We start from the raw sequence: 20,196 nt of genomic DNA, 5'->3' as shown, positions 1-20,196 counted from the left end.
GTATCTCATGATGACGTCCAAAACGGAAGTATTGGCAGTGACGGCTGGTAGGGAATGGGGGTTGCGGGCGGGGGGAAGAGGGAGGGATTGAATTTTTTTTTTTAAAACACTTATCCTTTCCGCCGATTCTACTAATCTCCGCTTCTCTTCCTAACTCCAGACTGGAAGAAGCTGCAGGAAGCACCCGGATACACAGGCCTAGCACAATGCTGCAAGTAGCATGGTGATTGGTCTGAGCGCTGTGGATCGGCGCTTATGTGAAGACAGGTAGCCTACGCATATTCCCCACAAGGCTGTGCATTACAGCCTGGTGGGAATATGAAAAGTGCGCATGAATGTTAGGGTGGGCCAAGATGGCTGGCCAAGCAGTCACGTGCACTTAAGTGTGCACACCCCACTCTTTCTCTCTGAGCCACAAGCCCGGCCCACTCTATCACAACCCGCAGTAACGAATGATAAAATAATAATGCTGTTAGGTCTGATTACTATGGCGGTGGGACAGCCACCGTCCGGCCATCGGTGGCGGTTCCACCGCCATCGGCCCCTGCAGGACCGCCCGCCGCATTAGGTCAGTCAGATCATAATATGTCTGGTGGGACCGCCGACTCCCTGTCGGCTGATCCCATTCCTGACAGGATGGCAGTCAGATGCTCGTCTGACTGCCATCATAATCAGGCCCATTGTTATTATCATTTTATTTTTCTCTTTTTCATTGCTCCAAGAGCAGTGGGGTAGCGCTCCTCCGCATTAGCATAGGAGCCACCACTGAGTATTGGTCTTTGACAGCAAGGAGTGGCTCTGATCAGACATCTCTTTGCCTTTGTTGAAAACACTACCCATCCCATTACCGGCTGAACGATCATCTGTTGCTGTTTCGACAGACCAAGGCAGTGGCAAGCATCACTGTTTTCTATTTGAAACTGTTGTATATATAATATTCAGTTCTGGACTATTCTGGCATTACACTAGTCATCTCCCTTTAGAGGTGCAGTAAATGTCTAAATATGGAAATGCCCACCTATCTCCTCCAGTGACTGCAATCACTCTTACATGACTGTTGCTGCAATGTAACTGCTATCTTGTTTCAAACCCCAAAAAGATGTGACCACATTTCCAGGGTGCTGACTGCCTCACACTGACATACAGTGGCAAGGCACTTTAAATTTAAAGCTTCAGGTTTTTTTCCAAATATCTGTTTAAGCTAAGTGTCATTATTTCCTTCGTTTGTTTACACCAAACAAAAAAAACATAAATCGTGCATTTGTAAAAGGCACGATTACCCAAGGGGTATCTTGGCGCTGAATACCATTATTGTCACCCAACTCAATGGTACTGCTTTTATAGACCTCAGAAGAATGAAGGGCTGAGTGGATCCACTGGGATTTGAACCTGTGACCATGAGGTCAACATAAGCCCCTACAGTGGCTGCATTACTCCACTAAGCTACCAGACCCAGCTCGATTAGGTCTTCATCCGGTCGCTTACTGGGAAGCAGGAGCCTTCTGGCTTGTTTCTACTCAGTGGTGAACCTCTCTGCCTTCGGCTATCATAAGCAGGAAGGACCAAGTGGCTATGGGAACCAGGGCATGAATGGGCTGCTCCACAGTAGGGGAGGATAGCAATGTTACTTAGGGCTGTATACAGGTTTTATTATATTTATGATGTCCCAGACTATTGGCCTCACTGTTGTTTGCCACATTTGTGTGCTTGCGCACACTGGGTTTAGTTGTGTTTCATGAGCACTCTTAAACGGCGTTGCTCCAGTAACTCGTAACTCTTTGGTAACTGGTATGTGTCGACATTCGTTGGGTAATTTTCTAGTGATTACTCTGAAACCATCATGCCAGTAACATGTAAGCATTTAGAATGCAAGTACATATCTTGCGTCCTTTTTCCTTGGGAGTGACTGACTATGGCTAATATTTGCATAGAACATTCTTGTGATCATAGGGTATTTTAAGACATTTTGGAGGGAAGTACCTAAAGTTCTCAAGAAAAACAACCTGCCATGACGTGAGCTGCTTATGGTCACCAAGCATTACAAGCCATCTTGTTGGTACCCATGAACAAACAAGTACATTACGTTACATGGCATTAGCAGCCATCATACTACGGTTATTTCACAAGTGGCCAGCACTGTGAACTCACAGACATCCATGTCTAGGAGCAATGCTTGCATTATTATGTAGAGCTGGACTCCTGTTTAAATGTGCAAATGCAAAGAGTAAAGCCAGGATCACTTGTGCATACATGAATTCCGAAACCAGTAGACTACGTTATAAGACTGCTCCGCCCATGCTAGCATCAGGCATAAATAAGGCTGATCGATGAGTTACAGAGTAGGTCAAGAAGAGTGCAGTATTAGACAAGTACTTATCTGATAAATCGCTTTCAGATGAGTGAGCGAACTGTTCTTTACCTCAATGTATATTCGATTAACAAAATAGTGTAAACTGTTTATTAACTCAGTGTGTTCTCAAACGTTTATGCATAGTTATATTAAAGGTTCAGACAATGAAAAAATTGTATGATTAAGATTAAATGGAATAAAGAATTGCAACCTAAACGTAGTAGCTTAAGTTAGTACACACGTGGATATAGAAATGAAAGCAGGAGCAGCAATCAAACTATGTCAGAAACATCTGCAACCAAAGACTAGAACAGCAGTAGGCGTCACAGATCAAAGTGCAGAACACGTGCACAAAATACATACTTAGCGTGTAATTAAATGAACAACATTTCCTTCTGAGGACTCAAACATCGTTTGATGAAAACTGGGCAGACACTGCGAAGAAGCACCGCCCATCAGGCAGAGTAGATCCCTAATTCCGTTACTGGCAACAGTCATTACTCCTTGAACGTGGATGCCCTTTCATTGCAGGATGTGGCTTCCATGCAGACAGATCTATACAAGGATGGGGTCATGAGCCATGACAGGTGCCAGCCTATGTTCATTGCAGGTGCGTGCGCATCCAGCTTCAGCCAGTGACCAGACACTTTTGGGGGAATCACACACAGCACAGGACGGATCATATTACCCATAGCGCACATTGCACCTACAATGGGTGTGTTTATCTGGTGCACTTTCCCAGCGTAGTCATGAACTCACACCTGCCCTGAAACAGCACTTTCGTGGAAGGAACACCGGCTGTTGTCAGCCACTGACCTGTCCTTTAATGTGCAGGTTTCAACCCATTCTATCTTGTCCTGTAGACATGTGGACTGATTGGCTGAGCCCACATGCAAGGGGGGGAGGGTTGCCTTGGGATCCTCATAGGACCGCTTTTCCTTCTTTCAAAGCAACGCTCTCGGTGCACACCCTGATTGTGCGGCACATAGGGGTGCCTCGTGGCGGCCAGAACGATCTATAGTACAGAAAGACCCGCACAAGTGTCTGCTGTCCCTTCTGTAATACCAAAATGCCCTTGTGGTGCAGAGTGGTGCACATGCCCATTGAACCCCTGGGGCATATTAATAATACAGACCCAGGTCAGAGAATTAGTCAGCTAGTCATGAAAAAGGATAGGATAAAAGGTACACAAACATACCTTTTTTAGTGTGTGAGGCATCAGGAACCAACTGTGACAGACGGCAAAGGTGTCGGCACCTGTGAAGGGAGGCTCTGAAATTAGCCTTGGGGCTAAGGCCACCCTGTAACGCTTGCATGGCCAGGGGCAGGTGCTTCTTGCCAATGTTGCATACTCTTCACAGATGCCACACATGCATTTAAAGGTATTCCACCTGCACCTCTGTTTATTCCACATAAACACAACTCCTTTTGTGTTGAACAAACATTTTGCAGCACCCATTATTGATGTGTGTGTCTAAATTTACCTTGCACATGTTGCTGTGGTCTTCAGATTGCCTGTGGTATTCATCTGATTTCCTTATCACATGCGAAACAGGACAGGGCGCATACTTTGCTGGGCGTTTGTCCAAGAATAACCTGAGCCTGTATGATCTCCCCTTGATGACACTGATATCACTGTTACAATATTGTTTATAAAATGCATACCATAAAAACATTCCTACACGGAATCCAAATGTATGTCTGTTTAATTGTAACTGAAAATGCACTTCAGGTCTCACCTAAGATGTCTCTGGAAATGACAGTACAGATGGACAGTGCAACGAGGGCATCTCAACAATACCTTACACAAACCCTACACTTCCCTCCAGTATTTGACACTACACAATACACCTGTAGAGACTCATTGTGTGAACATCGATTATGATGTCCCACTCCCATTGCTTAATGATTTAGGAAGTCTGTAACCCCAAGCCCATTGCTGATCCTCTTTGCAGCATTCCCTCCTGGACTGTTAGTAGATATACAGCTGTTTCAGACTTGGCTCTATGTCACAACTCAGGGATTCATGACACAGGAGGTGGAATTTACCAATCCCTCAGCCAACTCCAACGACATCACCCCCTCTCAAGCCCTCTGCGACTCCCTAGCCTCATTCTTCCACAACAAGATTGCAGACATCCACAACAGCTTCGACAACCAACCCGGAGACCATCCCACCCGACCACTGACTAAACATTCTCCCCCCGTGAACATCCTTAACATCTGGAACCCAGTCTCCACTGAGGACACAATCCGCCTGATGAATTCCATCCACTCAGGATCCCCCACAGACCCATGTCCTCACCACATCTTCAACAAAGCAGACTCCATCATAGCACCGCACCTCCGAGACGTCATCAACTGCTCCTTCAACTCCGCCACCTTCCCGGAAAACTGGAAACACGCCGAACTCACCGCCCTTCTGAAAAAACCCACAGCGGACCCCACCGAACTCAAAAAATACCGCCCCATCTCGCTCCTTCCATTCCCGGCCAAAGTCATCGAGAAAGCTGTCAACATCCAGCTCGCCGCCTTCCTCGAAGCCAACAAATCCCTCGATTCCTCACAATCTGGCTTCCGAGCAAAACACAGCACTGAGACCGCCCTCATCGCAGCAACAGACGACATCCGAACTCTACTAGACAATGGAGACACAGTCGCCCTCATCCTCCTCGACCTCTCTGCAGCATTCGACACAGTCTGCCACAGCACCCTTTTACAACGCCTCAATAACATCGGAATCCAAGGAAAAGCACTTGAATGGATCACCTCATTCCTTGCCGGAAGAACCCAGAGAGTCCGCCTCCCACCATTCAAGTCCGAGGCCACTGAAGTCATCTGTGGCGTACCACAAGGATCCTCACTCAGCCCCACCCTCTTCAACGTATACATGAGCCCCCTCGCGGCCATCGCCCGCCAACACAACCTCAACATCATCTCTTACGCGGATGACACTCAACTAATCCTCTCTCTCACCAATGACCCCAGCTCCGCCAAAACTAACCTACACGAAGGAATGAAAGAAGTTGCCGAATGGATGAAACAAAGCCGTCTGAAACTGAACTCAGACAAAACAGAAGTCCTCATCTTAGGAACATCCCCCTCTGCATGGGACGACTCCTGGTGGCCGGAAGCCCTCGGAAAAGCACCCATCCCGACAGACCACGCACGGAACCTAGGCGTCATCCTGGATTCTTCACTCTCAATGAACAGACAAGTCAGCGCCGTATCCTCTTCCTGCTTCAACATCCTTCGCATGCTCAGAAAAACATTTCGCTGGATCCCCACCGAAACAAGGAAAACAGTCACCCAAGCTCTGGTCACGAGCCGACTGGACTACGGAAACACCCTCTACGCAGGCACTACCGCTAAACTCCAGAAGAAACTCCAACGAATCCAAAACGCCTCAGCCAGGATCATATTAGACATCCCACGCAACGAACGCATCTCTGGTCACCTTAAAGACCTCCACTGGCTACCCGTAAATAAGAGGATCACTTTCCGGCTGCTAACCCACGCACACAAATCACTCTACGACATCGGACCAGAATGCCTCAACTCACGACTGTCCTTCTACACCCCCTCCCGCCAACTGCGATCTTCCAACCAAGCCCTCGCCACTGTACCTCGCATCAACAAGACCACCATGGGAGGCAGATCCTTCTCTTACCTAGCTGCTAAAACATGGAACTCTCTCCCCGCTTACCTTCGCCATACCCAGAACCACCTAGCATTCAGAAAGCAACTTAAAACGTGGATATTTGACAAGTAATCCTCCTCCCCTGTCTAAGTGCCTTGAGACCCTCTGGGTATGTAGTGCGCTATACAAATTCTTTGACTTGACTTGACTTGACTACAACCGAAGCAGCGCAGTGTCTGCCATCTGAAAGCGGGGTGTGAAGAAGAATATGATAAGAAGGCAATGGAGGTCACTTTTACAAAGTAGCTCGAGGTACAGCTACCACCTTTAATGAGTCCTACTTTTCAGCCAACCACACTGTGTTGAGACTTGTCGGCCCACTAGTACAATGGGAATCGAGCCAACACTCCATAGGGAAAGTGAAATCATGGGGTGGACTGATATCACACTAACTAGTTCGCCCCAAATAGTGGCGAAAGTATAGAAGAATGGTCATTTTCTTGGAGTATGGGGGGCTCTCTAGAAAGAAAAGGCTCATTTGACTGAACTGTAGCACCGAAGATCCTAAAAAGGGAGGAATCCACAGCAAAAGGATTTTCGAGGTGAAGGCCTTTCATTCAAAGAAGTTAGCACACATGCATCAACGCACTGCACTCAGAGCAAAGGGAGGATCTGCCTGGCTTTCTTTTGTACCAATCATGCCACTTTGCAGCCGTGCCATCTAAGGGTGCACATAGAATGGGGAGTCGTGTTTTCGGGGCAAAAGATAAGCTTGCTGGTGCCCGAACCCTTGATCACAGACGTAGCTGTGAAGAGCATGAAAACCTGACTTTTTCTTATTAGATGAGGAGCATTCTAGCAACAAAAATGTTATCTTAACTGAACTGGAGGCTTCAACATCATGAAAACACACAGTTCAGTGCAAAATGTATAGTTAGAAAAAACATCCATTGTTGATTAGAGCTGCTTGTGGGGCAAGAGAGAGACTTCAAGTCCAGTAAGATCCCCAAATAGCTCACTGCCACCCAGATGAAGGACAGGTTGCAATAGATGTGGGTCAGAGTTTGCTATTCAATAAAGGGAGATCTTCTCTAATCAAAAGGATATTGTAAAGGGAGGGATTTAACTTGAGGAAGTAAGATGAAACGACCCAACTTACTGCGGGGATAAGAAAGATGATATTTCCCCAATTTCTTTTGTGGAACACATATCACCATACAGCCATCTTACAGAATTTCTAGAACAGGAAGTGGTTGATTCAATTTAGATGCCAGTGAATGTGACATCATGCTTTCAAATAAATGGTGGAGATGTTCCATTTCTGTTGTATTTAGGCAAGATGTGTCATATGGTGATTGCTGAACATGAACGTGTCAGCATCCGTATGTTTAGTCCTGGTCCCTTCTGAAGTTTAGGGCCACACAGTTCGGGATGAAAGGGAGCCACTCGGGCTACTCAGGCATTGAAGATCTGATTATACAAGTCAGTTTTCAGGTATTTCCTCACAGTGGGTGGAGCAGGTGGCCTTTCAAGAAGGGACTAAGATGTACCAGAGTAGTGAAGTCTGCATCATAAGAGGTCTGATCTTAAAATCCTATTTATTTCAAATCTTTTTTGCGTGTAAAGAATATTTGCATGAAGAGCTCACTACCCTCCAATTGTTTATACCGCCAGTGACCATTGCTCTCCAGCCATCTTTATAGTTGCAAACAAGACTGATTTTAATAGTTCACACTCCTCACTCATACAGTGAAATGTCAAGTGTCTTTGGGGCACGTATCCTTCAGTGCAGCGCACAGAGACACCTATCATTGGTGCATACAGAAGAAAAAAGAACAATGGTGACAAGAATTTGATATCTTTACTCAATCAGCAATTTTCATTCTCTATTGATAGTTTCCATATAAATTTGTACCCAAAGAAGTTATTGTATTTTCCTGGTCATGTAGATCACCTTGTATTTCGTGCTTGTAAATTGAACACTACACAATGATCCCTCCACCAATCTTCCTGAGTAAAGTAAAAGTTTCTTTAAAATGCATATTTGCCATAAATGAGTGTCTACATTGGTTTGACCTAAGACACAGACAATTATAACAGGCCAGGCAGCCAATGACATCAAATAATATCAATGTTCGGTCATAAACAACGATTGAGGCGTTCTCTCACCAAGGGAATTATGATGAAATAATGACATGCCTGGCCAGTCCATATTTCATCATCTAGAAGTGTGACTATAATAAGGGTAAACCTGCACCACATTCTTACATTGAATACCCTTAATCGCTGGGGCTTTTAGATATAGTGAACAACCACAAGCTATCTGGCAATACCTTTGAGTGCTACATGACAGGTGTGGCATTTTTTTTTATGTCACTCTCTTGATATAATACGGAGACAATAGGTTGGAAACTTACACTCGGCTTGCACTAGGACAACATATCCTAACGTAAGAGCCATGGTCTGGGAATCGATAGTGCTGAGCTGTTTCGCAGCCGTGCTTCCAAGCATGGGCTCGCCATTCTTCAAGGCATAATACGTCAGTTGTGCCGGATTCTTGGAACCCTGCACGCGTTGAATGCTGACCATCTAGTAAAAAAAGATTGGAGCAAGTGTTAGTAGTACTGCTTACATCACACATCAACAGCTTGGGGCACAGAACTGTGTATTGCAACATTACTCTACGCTGTATGGTTATCATTGTTGGCTACTACGTAGTTCTTGAGTCTGGGCGTGACTGCAAACGTTTCTGCCAGGGCTCCTCTAGCCACAATAAAAGGGCTTTAAAAAGCAGTATTAAGAGAGTTTGGGGGATTTGCCCCTAAGCTGATCCTCCCCATCTGCATTTGATTGAGCAGAAGTTGTGTGAGACTGCGTACACAGTGGACCAACTGTAGTGCATGGACACTAGCCAAGACAGTGCTCTGCTTTTGAAATATATTGTTTTAGTATATATTTCCTGCTCACTGCCTTGAAAGAAAGCACCTGTGTTTTTCACATGCTGGTGCTGTGTCAAGCCGTGGAGGCCAGCAGCAGCATGACAAAAGTGACACAGCTTGACTTGTCCATTGTCTTCAAAGCCGGTGGTCTTTGATCCTTCATTCTTTCCTGTATATAATTCAGTGTTGTCATTGTAGACCTGCTTGTACGTCCCTGTCCCCTTTCCATTGGTAGTCCTACTTCTGTGTCTGTAACCTCTCTATGAAACCTGCAGCATGACACTCACTGCTGATCAGGCACCCACTTGCAGCATGATCTGTGAGGTAAATTAGCTCTGTTGTTTGTTAGCACTCTCTCGCCTCTTCTTCATGGTATTCTATAACAAATGAGTAATTAATAGAACGAGGAAGAAGGGGATGGGGGGTCATTCCTGGATTACTGTTTAGTCATTTGCAACACACCTAGTCCTTTTTTCCTCGTTTCAGTTAATACTTATTTATTCATAGAATGACAGAAAGTAGAGGAGAAGGAGGGGTAACACCATGAGCTGGGCTTCCTAACAATGCAACTACACAATATGTGTTTTTACGTTTTCCCTGATTTGGGTGACCAAACATCCAAAATATGCACAACCTTCCTGTCTATACCAGGTGCAAGTGAACAAACTAAGGGCCTCATTTATGAGAAGTGACGCGTCGCTGCGTGAAAGCAGCGATGCATCACTTCTCAGTGCGCACTCTTTGCGACATACCTGATGCGTCATATTTAATGTATGACGCATCATGTCGCAAAGAGTTACAGATACCTCAGTATTTCTGACGTATCTGTAAGCGCAAAAGTGACGCATTGCTGGAGTGTCACAAAAGTGACGCAACTCCAGCAATGCGTCCTTTCACATTGGGCAAGCCCCATGTGAAAGGGCCTGCGTCAGTCTTACGCCTGCTGTGAGCCAGGCGCAAGATTATGACGCAACTGCATCCTAGAAGAGACACCGTGAAATCTCATAGATTTCACTGCGTCACTTCTACGAGGCTTTGTGCGGGGGAACGCCCCTTCCTTCATATATTATACCTGAAGCAGGTATAATGTAGCGCAGGGGTTTACAAAGTGACGCATCTGCTTAGATGCGTCACTTTGTAAATAGTGCGCAACAGGAGGCATGTTTTACGCTGCCGATGCGTCACAAAAAGTGTGCTGCTCTATGGGAGGCTTCTTGTGAGCACTCCACACTTCCCCGAACCTTCTCCGTGTGGGTGTGACTCTGCACACACATTTGATTGGCCTTTGCATATGGCTTTCAATAATGGAAGCACGCAAATGGCCAAAGGCGGGTGCATGTCCCACTTCTTCTTCAAATGTTCATTCCCAAGGCCTTTGGGTCTCGGGAGCGAGCCGCGGCGCGCAGGGTGCAGCTGCATTCCTCGTCACGTCGTGGATCAGGTTACTAAATAAGCACAGCGCAGTCACTTTCACTTTCGCGGCTGCGCTTGTTTTTGCATGTATGGTTTCGTTTCTCGTGCATGGTTGAAGTGTTGTCATGTTCAGGGCTAGTGTGGTTTCTTATGCTAAGTTAGCGTGGCTTTTTCAGGGTCAGTCAGGATTGTTTCTTGTTAAGGGTTAGTGTGATTTCTCGTGGAGGGTTAACAGGGTTTCTTAAGCACTCCTGGTGTGGGTTACTTCTGCACAGCTAGTCTGACCACGAGCGACGCGAAGCTCTGAACGGCAAGCCACACAGATCTCTGCGGCACGTGCTTAACCCGCTGAGCTAACTCCTCGGGGTGAATCATTAGCGCCGTGTTGTCTGCCATTGTGGTGAAACAGCTCCAGGTGTTTCGAGGGGGCAGGGACATGCGCACCCGCCTTCTCTCCCTCCTCCTTCCTCTCCCCCCTCCACGGACACGCAAAGGCTGGTACTCTCGCCACATCCCCGTCCCTGCCCTCAGCCACTCTGGGGAAAGCGCTGCGATTCGATTGTCTGCAGTTAGTTCCCTGGAAGCTAAAGCTGTGCAGCCGGAATGCAATAAGGGCAGGTAATAACTGTTCTGTCCCCTCAGCCCAGACAATCTCCCGGCCTGATCATGGTCACACATGGTGCCCGCGGGGGAGGGGGGCGTCCTATCACATTGCTCTCCTCAGATTGCATGTCTGTGTATAATCGGAGCTGTGTGCTCCGCTATGATGTGGATGGTGTGCGCGTTCCATGTGACTCGGTGAGCTGTGCACGCGCGTGTGATAATGTGACAATACGTCAAGTGTACATTCACACCGCCACAACGTGGAAATGTGTATTTACTTTGCAGTAATATGAAGTTAGTGTGTTTTTTTCGGGCCCTCACAGAAAAAATCTCCCCCTTAAAAATGCGGAAACTGCAGTCTGGAAGTCCCCTGTCCACGCTGTGATAATGTAAAGTACCTTGTCTGTGTGATAATACTGAAGACGTATTTTCTTTCTGTGGTGAATTGAAAAGTGTGCTTACCCATTATAATTTCCAAAGTGTATTTGATTCCTTTGATAATGATGACAGCGTATATTGTTAGTGCTGTGTGGAAGTGGCCTCTCTTTGTATGGTTATATAAGAACTAGGTTTAATTTCCCAGGGTACTGCTTCAAAACCCAGTTATTCCCTACCTAGAAGCTTATTTCCTGAAGAAATCCCTCATACGCGCTCTGCTTCCTGGGCGACCTTCAACAAAACGGGAACACCTTGAGGGAACGTTTATTTTTGGGATATTTGGGCTCAAAGAACAAAAACCCTACTCTTATGAAGAAACACCTACATATTTCAAATAAAAACAATAAACAGCAATAACCATAGCATTATACAACAAGCATTTCCAATGCAATAGGTCTCGTATTTATGCGAGTTTAAGCTATTGCATTGTAAATGACAATGCATTTTAATTATGTATCAAAAACCAAAACATAAATGAAAGACATTGTCATTTACAATGCAAATAGCTCAAACATGCGTAAATGCAAGACCTGCTGCATTGCAAATGCTTGTTTTAATTGTGGTCAAAAGTATCGTTTTAAACAAAGGGTCTTTTTTATGACAGGGTTTAATGTGGCATAAGGCGGGAAGGATGAAGTAGTATTGGAATTGACTGACAGCGCTAGATAGACAATGTGGTCCTCAGTCAACGTGGAAGAGTCAGGATCAGGGACTGCACCAGGCCCGGTTCTAGCGGGTGGGCCGGTGGGCCAGGCCCACATAAACATGAGCCTGGTCCGCCCAAACAGGAGCCTTGGCTCTCGCAGTGAGGGCTTGAAGGCAGGCGTGCAACAGGTCATGTGTGTCAGCCCGGGCCGAGACAGCTTCCTGGGCGCGCGCACACACATAGAGACAGTTTTAGAGTTGATCACAGCCGCACCCTAGAACTTCACAGGTCTTTAAAGACCATTTAAATGTTAACGAGGCTTCCTTTATTTTTTCACCCCTTCATCTCTGCATGGTGAAAGGCAAATCCTTTCTTTGACAATGGTAACCTTTGGTAACCTTTGCCTACTGTCCTGCTGCGTTGATATTTCTTTTTCTATGCAGCACAGGAGAAAAGAAGTTTGTTTATTCCTAGTCACCTTTCCTGACCCCTGCAGTGGCTTATCACATCAGGCTGTGACACAAAGTTTGATTCATTTAGTAGGTAAGAGAATGTGTTACTACATTTTTTTTCTTTTTAAAATCTGCACAGGCCCAGCAGGACACATACTTTGTGTGTGCTTCATTTAAACAGTTTTTATCATTTTCATGGCCGATGCAGGACAGCAATAAGAATACAAAATGCCCAGATAACGCTGGTGATTAATGATCCTTCTAGAGAGCAATCATTTGTCTGTTAATAGTTTTAAAATTCAGGTGAACTGTATTGTATGTGGATAGCTCAGTGGGTTCCTGCCTTTGTCACAGAGATCCTTCTGTTACTTGCAGTTCAGAATTACAATCCTAACATAGGAAGTGACCAATGAATTGTCACCAAAGAGCTGCATGCAAACATGAATGGTATAGTTAGAACTTAGCTTTTTTTTGTGATATAGTTAGAACTTCCCCAGTCTTTCATCATTCTAATGTTGCTAAAATGAGTATTTTTGGGCAGATATACATTTTTATCAGTAAAGCTGACCCCCATGGAATACTCTTTAAATCCTAAGGTTGTATTTCCCCAGACCAAACACTCTTAAAATATACTGCTCATCATTGGTGTATGTGACATTTCCTGTAGACTGATTTACATACTTGTATGAGTCATTGTCTCTGTATAATGTGTGTGTGGTGTAAAGTACTGACACACACTACACTGATATGAGTAGCGTTATACAACAAATGAAATATGAGAGAGGGGCTACGTAAAGATGAGGGGCGCTGGTGGAGGGTGGAAGTGAAGGAATCCGAGGAGGAGGTAGTGGGAGGGGCTATGGAACAATGAGAGGCACTGTTGGAGGGTGGTATTGAGGGAATCAGAGGAAGAGGTCATGGGGTGGAGGGAGGAGCTAGGGAGAGATGAGGGGCACTGACGGAGGGTGGTAGTGAGGGAGTCTGAGGAGGAGGTCTTGAAGGGGAGGGGCTATGGAGAGATGAGGGGCACTGGTGGAGGGTGGCAGTGTTGTGGAATCTGATGAGGAGGTCAATAGGGGGAGGCTATGGAGAGAAGAGGGGCACTGTTGGAGGGTGGGAGTGAGGGAATCCGAGGAAGAGGTCATAAGGGGGAGGGGCTATGGGGAGATGAGAGGCACTTGTGGCATGTGGCAGTGAGGGAATCCGAGGAAGAGGTCAATAGGAGAGCCATGGAGGGATGAGGGGCACTGTTGGAAGGTGGTAGTTAAGGTATTTGCTGAGAAAGAGGTTATTGGTGTGGCGCCAAAAAAGACATTCGCATCAGCGCTGAAGCCGGCCCTGTCATGGCCTTTCTTTTTTTGTTTATTTAATTAGCAGTCGGGCCATAAGGGCTACTGCGGAACATACTTTAAAGTACTTGCTAATTATATTTACTGCTATATTCAATGTTTTAAGTATGAAGGTGATTTTACTAATGTTTTTACCAGGAAAAAATTAAAGTGGAGCCTGATGGTGCCTGATATGGGGCTGAGGCCCAATGTCATCTGTGAGATAAGGTGCACTGGAGAGGAATAGTGGCTAATCAAGCCTGTAAGGGAGTGTGTTGCAGAGTCCGTGGTCAGGTGGAGGTAGTAATGAAGAGGGATTCTACCTGAAGGATCGCACAGAGGGAGCCCGAGGAATGTCACTTGCCTGATACTCCCACCTCGGAAACGTCCTCTTCCCATCAAAGTAACATTACATGGAAAAAACACCTTTTGAGAGTGATAACATTAAAAAGAGATTTGGAAAAGAGTGAGTTTTACTGGGCCTTGTACGACTAAGAAGAGATAAAGGAGGACCCTGAAGCAGGCCTGCCTAGACATATATGCAACAAATCAAGCCCGCAGTGGCCCACCCAAATGCACCCTTGGCCCACCCAAATAAAAATTCCTGGAGCCGGGCCTGGACTGCACCAACATTACAACAGGTTTAAGCAGTGAGTGCATCACACAAGCGGAAGTAGGTAGTCGAAGAGCATTTGCGTCCCATTCCTGGCCCCTTGAGAAAGGCCTGGGTGGTAGCGAGTTATAAAATGCCCCTTTGATGGTTCTATAATCTGTGCTCGCCCTCACAGAACCACTTACCCCTGGCGCGTGGGAGAGTGCTTCCCCCTCCCACCCCCATCCCCCCAATAAAGGAATCCCACTCTGTGTATGTGCTGCCACATGGTATTTGCGCATGTGTTCTGCACTGCAGAAGGATCCTCTTCGACTGTCGCATATAATAAATGTGTGGCATGGCCCCTGGAATTGCAAAAACAGAGTGTTTCCCCACCTGGAGAACTAAATGGGCCACCATCCCCAGATTTATATTTTGTGCAGTTTTTAATAGCGCCAACCCGGCTCTGAGCATTACGTCACTTCACAGGAGACCCAGACTACACTGCACAAGTCACTCTTTTCAGGCACAAGTAGATTAAAGGACTTGCTCAGAGCCACAGGAGGACTCGAGGATCAGCAGATGTTTGCCACTGGGCCCCATCCTCCCTCCTCCCTCATGAGAGCCTCGAGAAAGAATTCCTGCAGTGGGGAACACGCCATGATACAGCAGGAATAAAACACAGTATTATTTCGGCGAAATGAGGTTCATAATGCAATTGAAATATAGAGAAGCAGTATATTATTTGAAATTAAATCACAGTATAATAAATGATGTTATCAATGAGTTTGAAGCCGTTTGTCTTACAATTTTACTCCGAGGCTTCCAGTCTGAAGATTTATTTTATTCATGATTTAAAAAGCCAGGCTGTCTTTTTATGAGAGGATCCTGATTTTTTTTCTAAACATTTTATATTTACAATTTTAAATCAGAAATGTTGCAATAATATTTTGATGAACAACCTGTACGGTGTAGTCTCCGACGTCGGTGGCACGCTTGAATCTTCTCCCTTGCTGCTGAGACATTACGAAGAGCTGGCCCAGCCTCTGTTCCATCAGTCGGGCAAAGGATTCGCTTTTTAATAACGTGTCATTTACCCCTTGTATAACTGTGGATTATAAAATACATATTACATGGCTTCTTCAATCCATGGATCAGTAAAGAAACCGTAATTAACAATGCACATGGTAAAAAAAAAAGCTATACAAAAAAAATGCAATATCCACTTACAATGGTTTCTACAATGGCGTTAAGCCAGATCTACGGACTCCCACTTTAAGCAGACATGTGACCCAAAGGACATGGGAAATCAGTGGGTAATTTGTAAAAAGAAGTAAGTGTCGGGGCTCTCCTCAGGAGGCAGCTTGCACCAATCCATTTCTCCTGTTAGCGCCAACTGAAGCTGAACCAACTACTAACTATGAAAGTGGGAAGAGGATTTTGCGTAATGACCAGAGCTGCCGATGGGGAACCAGGTTCGAGTGTGGGCAGTCAGCTCAACATCCTATGATTCTAGGCAAATCACTTAATCTCCTCGTAAATGAATGCGTCCTCAACTGGTGCTCATGAAAATTATGCAGGTGTTGATGATTAAGTGCCGGTGCTGAGCACCAGAAACCACCGGCTGAAATTAAGCACGGTGAGAAATGTAGTACTTTGCCCTGAATCACACAATGTGGTCAAGTGAAGAAGCAGGATTAGATCTCAGTTATGAACCATAAATACAATTTTGAACAGCATTAACATATGCACACAAATATTAACTGAACTGCAGGCAGTGAACTTCCCTGATCCTTAATGTGGTACTGCAAACTGGCAGCCAAAGGGCTTGTGTTGCAGGGGGTTGGGCCTGCTTGTCACAAGGACAAAATGCACATTAAAACTTGTTGCCCTTGACCCCAAACAATATGTCCTGGGAGTCGGGCTATAGGAATTCCACATCCCTGCATGGACAGAATGGCCCTCATTATGACTATTGCAGAAAAACTGCAGGGGGATACTTCACTCGAAATAACCAATACCACAGAAGTACAGTCATTTTCAAAACAGCTTTGCTAAAATATTTCGAGTTTGGAACCTGGAAATGGTGGATGCAGAAGAGGTGGGCGAGTCGCTGAAAGCTCGAGCCTGACACCTGACTCTGGCTGGGCTCAAGATCCTGGTGGAATCTGGAGCCTTTAAAGAGCTGAGCTTTCATGTCTAGTGGCTTCTGCCTACTACCACCCTCGCTCTGCCCTCAAGCACAGTTAAAACAACAAAGCATTAACATTTTAGGCAAAAAAGAGAGACAAACAGATAGTCAAGTGGTTGACTTGTACAAATTGAACCCAGAAAACATGGATTAGTCGTGGCTTCCCCGCTGAACCAAATTGTGTGATCTTAGGCAAATACTTGATTTTACTGATCCTATTTCTTCTTCACTAGCGCATATGAAAGCACCTTCAAATAGTTCCGTTCAGAATAACAGCTCACAAAATCTATAGTTTTGATTTAATAGACTATAATGTTTATCTATAACATTGTGGGAAACATTCAGGGTTCACATTACTGATGTCTTGCCTGGTAGTTCACTACTGGCACCTACACCAGGGTGGGAGCAGGGGTAGGAATGGTTAATGTTTACATTCTTTCACTTTTAATAATAACTTCTCATTGAAGTGCTATAATGTGACATGGTAATGCCAAAGCTTCCAGATTTCAAAGATATGCACTTTTTGAGTTTTGAAGAGAATTTATCATATTTTACTTGGTTTGTTGTTTGACTTACATGGTAATCATTTCCAGGGCTCGGCTCGTGCAGGGCTCAAAGAGCCAAGCCAGACCTTTCTTTGGCTCGACTCTGGCGCAGCTCGATCTGTTCATTTGTTGGCTCGCCTACCTATAGTGTATGGTAATCGGTATGAGTGCATTCATTCTCGCTTGCTTTCCCTTTATTCCTCAGTTCCCTGGGCTTTCCTTGGCGAAATGTGCACGGGAGAGAAGGAACTCAGAAGTATGTGTTCCCGCACAACTCGGAATCATGACTGAGCCCTAAACTCCCTTATATCGATGAACTTGGATTGGCTCTTTTATTTTTCAATGAGCTCCTACATCGGTAACGTAAGACCGAGTGTCCAAACAGTCAGAAAAATGCCTAATTTTGGAATCTATTTCAGTTTCTTTTCAGAATTCATAAAAGATTCCCAGAATCATAAAAGTGACTGTGCCGTCATAGTTTCCCAGGACTAGAGCTCAAACTCTGTGAATACCCCCAGGCAAATATATTGTGCATGCTGTAAAGGGCGGGCCCTAGGCCCTTATGCTGGAAATAACTGAGACGCAGGACACACTGCTTACTCGGTGCAACTGGCCCAGAGCACGTGGGCTCGGCCTCTTTTATTAGTACTGTGTCACATGACCAGTGACATCAGTGGTGGGTGGGTGTTCAGTGTAGTTACAGGCTCAGCACTAGAATGCTGACTTATGCTGGGCATTACACATGAGTACGTACATAAAGGAGGCACACATTTAGGCTTGTATAAATACGTCACAAAGGTGCAATTTCACTTGAAACATTGTTCATTATATCCCCTGAGTGGGGACATATTTTCCGAACACTCCTGTCCATTGTGGGGGTGTTTAGTTCCCATTCCCGCTCTTGGCTTTTTTCATGGATGGGAAAGTGTTCTGCACAGATTTGAGGGTGTATACTTTCTTTGCAAAGCTTTCCTGCCCTGGAGCACCCACGCTCCACCCCTGTGAGCTGCTGCGCAGACTACTGCTGTAATAATCTGTGAGGGCAGACAGAACAGAAAAGCTGGTAGGAGCCTCTGACTCCGAGCTCCGTCAATGGTCGTCGGCGCTTGCACACACACATTCACACACAGCACAGTGTGTGCAACCCTGCCTTATGTTTCTGTGCACACACTCACTCCTTGAGTAATGAGATCAGAGCCAGGCTGGCCAGGAGGGTACGCTGGGCACAAACCGGGGAAGGGGGGGGGGGGGGGGGGGTTCTCCTTCAATAATCTGGCCTCAGATATGCACATGGGCAGATACTACTGCACAGTGTCAATGGCAGTGTGCACGCCTGTCATGCCTGCATAGAAATATCCTGCTCTGTTAGCAACTCATAAACTGCTTAACTAATCCACTAAAGTAATGATCACACTAAAATACTCTCTAACACCGGCATTTTACACACGCACACCTAATATGAATTTATGTTAAAAAAAAACACTCTGCTCACGGTATCACTCTGTCCTAACACAACCTGGTGCTTGGCTCAGGTCAGTTCTGGAATGTGTAATTGTATTTGAGAGTCCTGTCTAGAGATAGATAAAGTAACTTGCGGTGCCCCAGAGAACACGAATTTTCTGCCTATTGTCGTTTCCCTCGCAGAGAGAATTAGGTCATTCACTTAGGCCTCTCTGGATATTAGAGCACTGAAGAAAGCAGCAGCCCCGCACAGCAGAGACTGGGGGGCCGAGCAGGAGCCGCCTCCACATGTGGCGCCACTTTCAATCCTGTCACCTAAAGCACTTACGTCACCCCAGAGACTATGAAATGACACCTTATACAACAGTCCCAAGATTTTCATCTCAATGAAGGCACTGTGTGAGTGATGGGTTGCAGGTGGTACATCAACACACAGTACCAAAGGTAAGAGCATGATACAAGCCTCCCACTCTAACCAATGTAAATTTGACCAATATCTTTTGTCACACCCTCGGTTGGTCAGCAACAGATGGACTCTGCTTACAGCTCCTACAACTCCACAAATTCAGAATTCTAACTTTTCTTTTTTCCTTCCCTATATTGACTCTTACCACAATCCACAACCTCCAACCAACACCACCCCTCTCTAAAAGCTTCATGCCACTACCTCCGGAAGGAGCCCAAAATACAAAGTTCTCCTCAACCCAGACAACAACACCCATCTTCATCTTCACCTTCGGACATTGAGCATATTGGCTTCAAAATATAACCCCCCCTCCTCCCCCCGAAGCTCCTCTACCTTCGACAGATCTTCTACTAGCAGAGACCTCCTTCCCAAACTGACAAAAATGCGAAACGTGGAATCGCATACTCCTTCTACTACTCCTCTTCCCTACACTCCTACTCGCCATCACATAAAAAGCGCTCCCTCAGCTCCATTTACTGACTGGCCTCATCCCACAAAAATGTGGTTTTACTCCTACCTCTCGACATTACCTTGCACGGATCCTCAAAAAACCCCAACCCTTTGCTACTGACCAAACACCACTCAGATCTATTCTTAGCTAAATACAACCTGTCTGACACTGTTAGATCCCTAGCCTCAGAATTGAAACTTCAAAAATTTCGAGACTTGAAGCAGTCAAAGGAAATAATTGAGCCAAGCCTACCTTATCAACACCCAATGATTCATCTAAACCACATTGAATGACCCTATCTCTCAGCACTGAAGAAACGGACTCCATATTGGCAATAAATAACATCACCTTTGGGAAAAACCTTAACCACAAGCCCAATGAAACACAGACCTTGGTTCACTGCTGGAATTAATGTCAGTCTGGATGCCAAATCTATTCTAGTTCTGATTGCCTCTCCAAAGTTCAGCGCCCTCCACTCTGGAGAAACCTTTGGGATGTCCTACTAATCACTGCACCATACATATACACCTCCCATTACAGTCTTTGATGCGTACTACATAACTATAGGTCCATTGTCAAACACAAAACAGAGATTGCTGATTCCCTCTTAGATTATAATCTAGACGTTATGATTCTGACCGAAACATGCCTCAATGAATATTCGCAACCGGCAATTGATCT

General features: G+C 45.6%; 1 protein-coding gene across 5 annotated transcripts in view; it reads right to left on the bottom strand.

Moving 5' to 3' along the window:
- The window catches only part of KIAA1549L (KIAA1549 like), a 674,355-nt gene that overhangs the window by 265,822 nt on the left and 388,337 nt on the right, over positions 1 to 20,196 (bottom strand). For all 5 annotated transcript variants that reach the window (XM_086955871.1, XM_086955872.1, XM_086955873.1 and 2 more), the window contains 2 exons: positions 15,364 to 15,509; positions 8,408 to 8,579 (listed from right to left, as the gene is read on the bottom strand). In XM_086955871.1, the coding sequence (XP_086811997.1) occupies positions 8,408 to 8,579; positions 15,364 to 15,509 (318 nt within the window). The remainder of the gene's footprint in view (positions 1 to 8,407; positions 8,580 to 15,363; positions 15,510 to 20,196) is intronic.

The sequence above is a fragment of the Lissotriton vulgaris genome, chromosome 2_1, assembly GCF_964263255.1.
Source record: "Lissotriton vulgaris chromosome 2_1, aLisVul1.2, whole genome shotgun sequence".
In the NCBI taxonomy this organism is placed as follows: Eukaryota; Metazoa; Chordata; class Amphibia; order Caudata; family Salamandridae; genus Lissotriton; species Lissotriton vulgaris.
The sequence above is the reverse complement of the archived record's forward strand: the minus strand, read 5'-3'. Positions and strand labels throughout refer to the sequence as shown.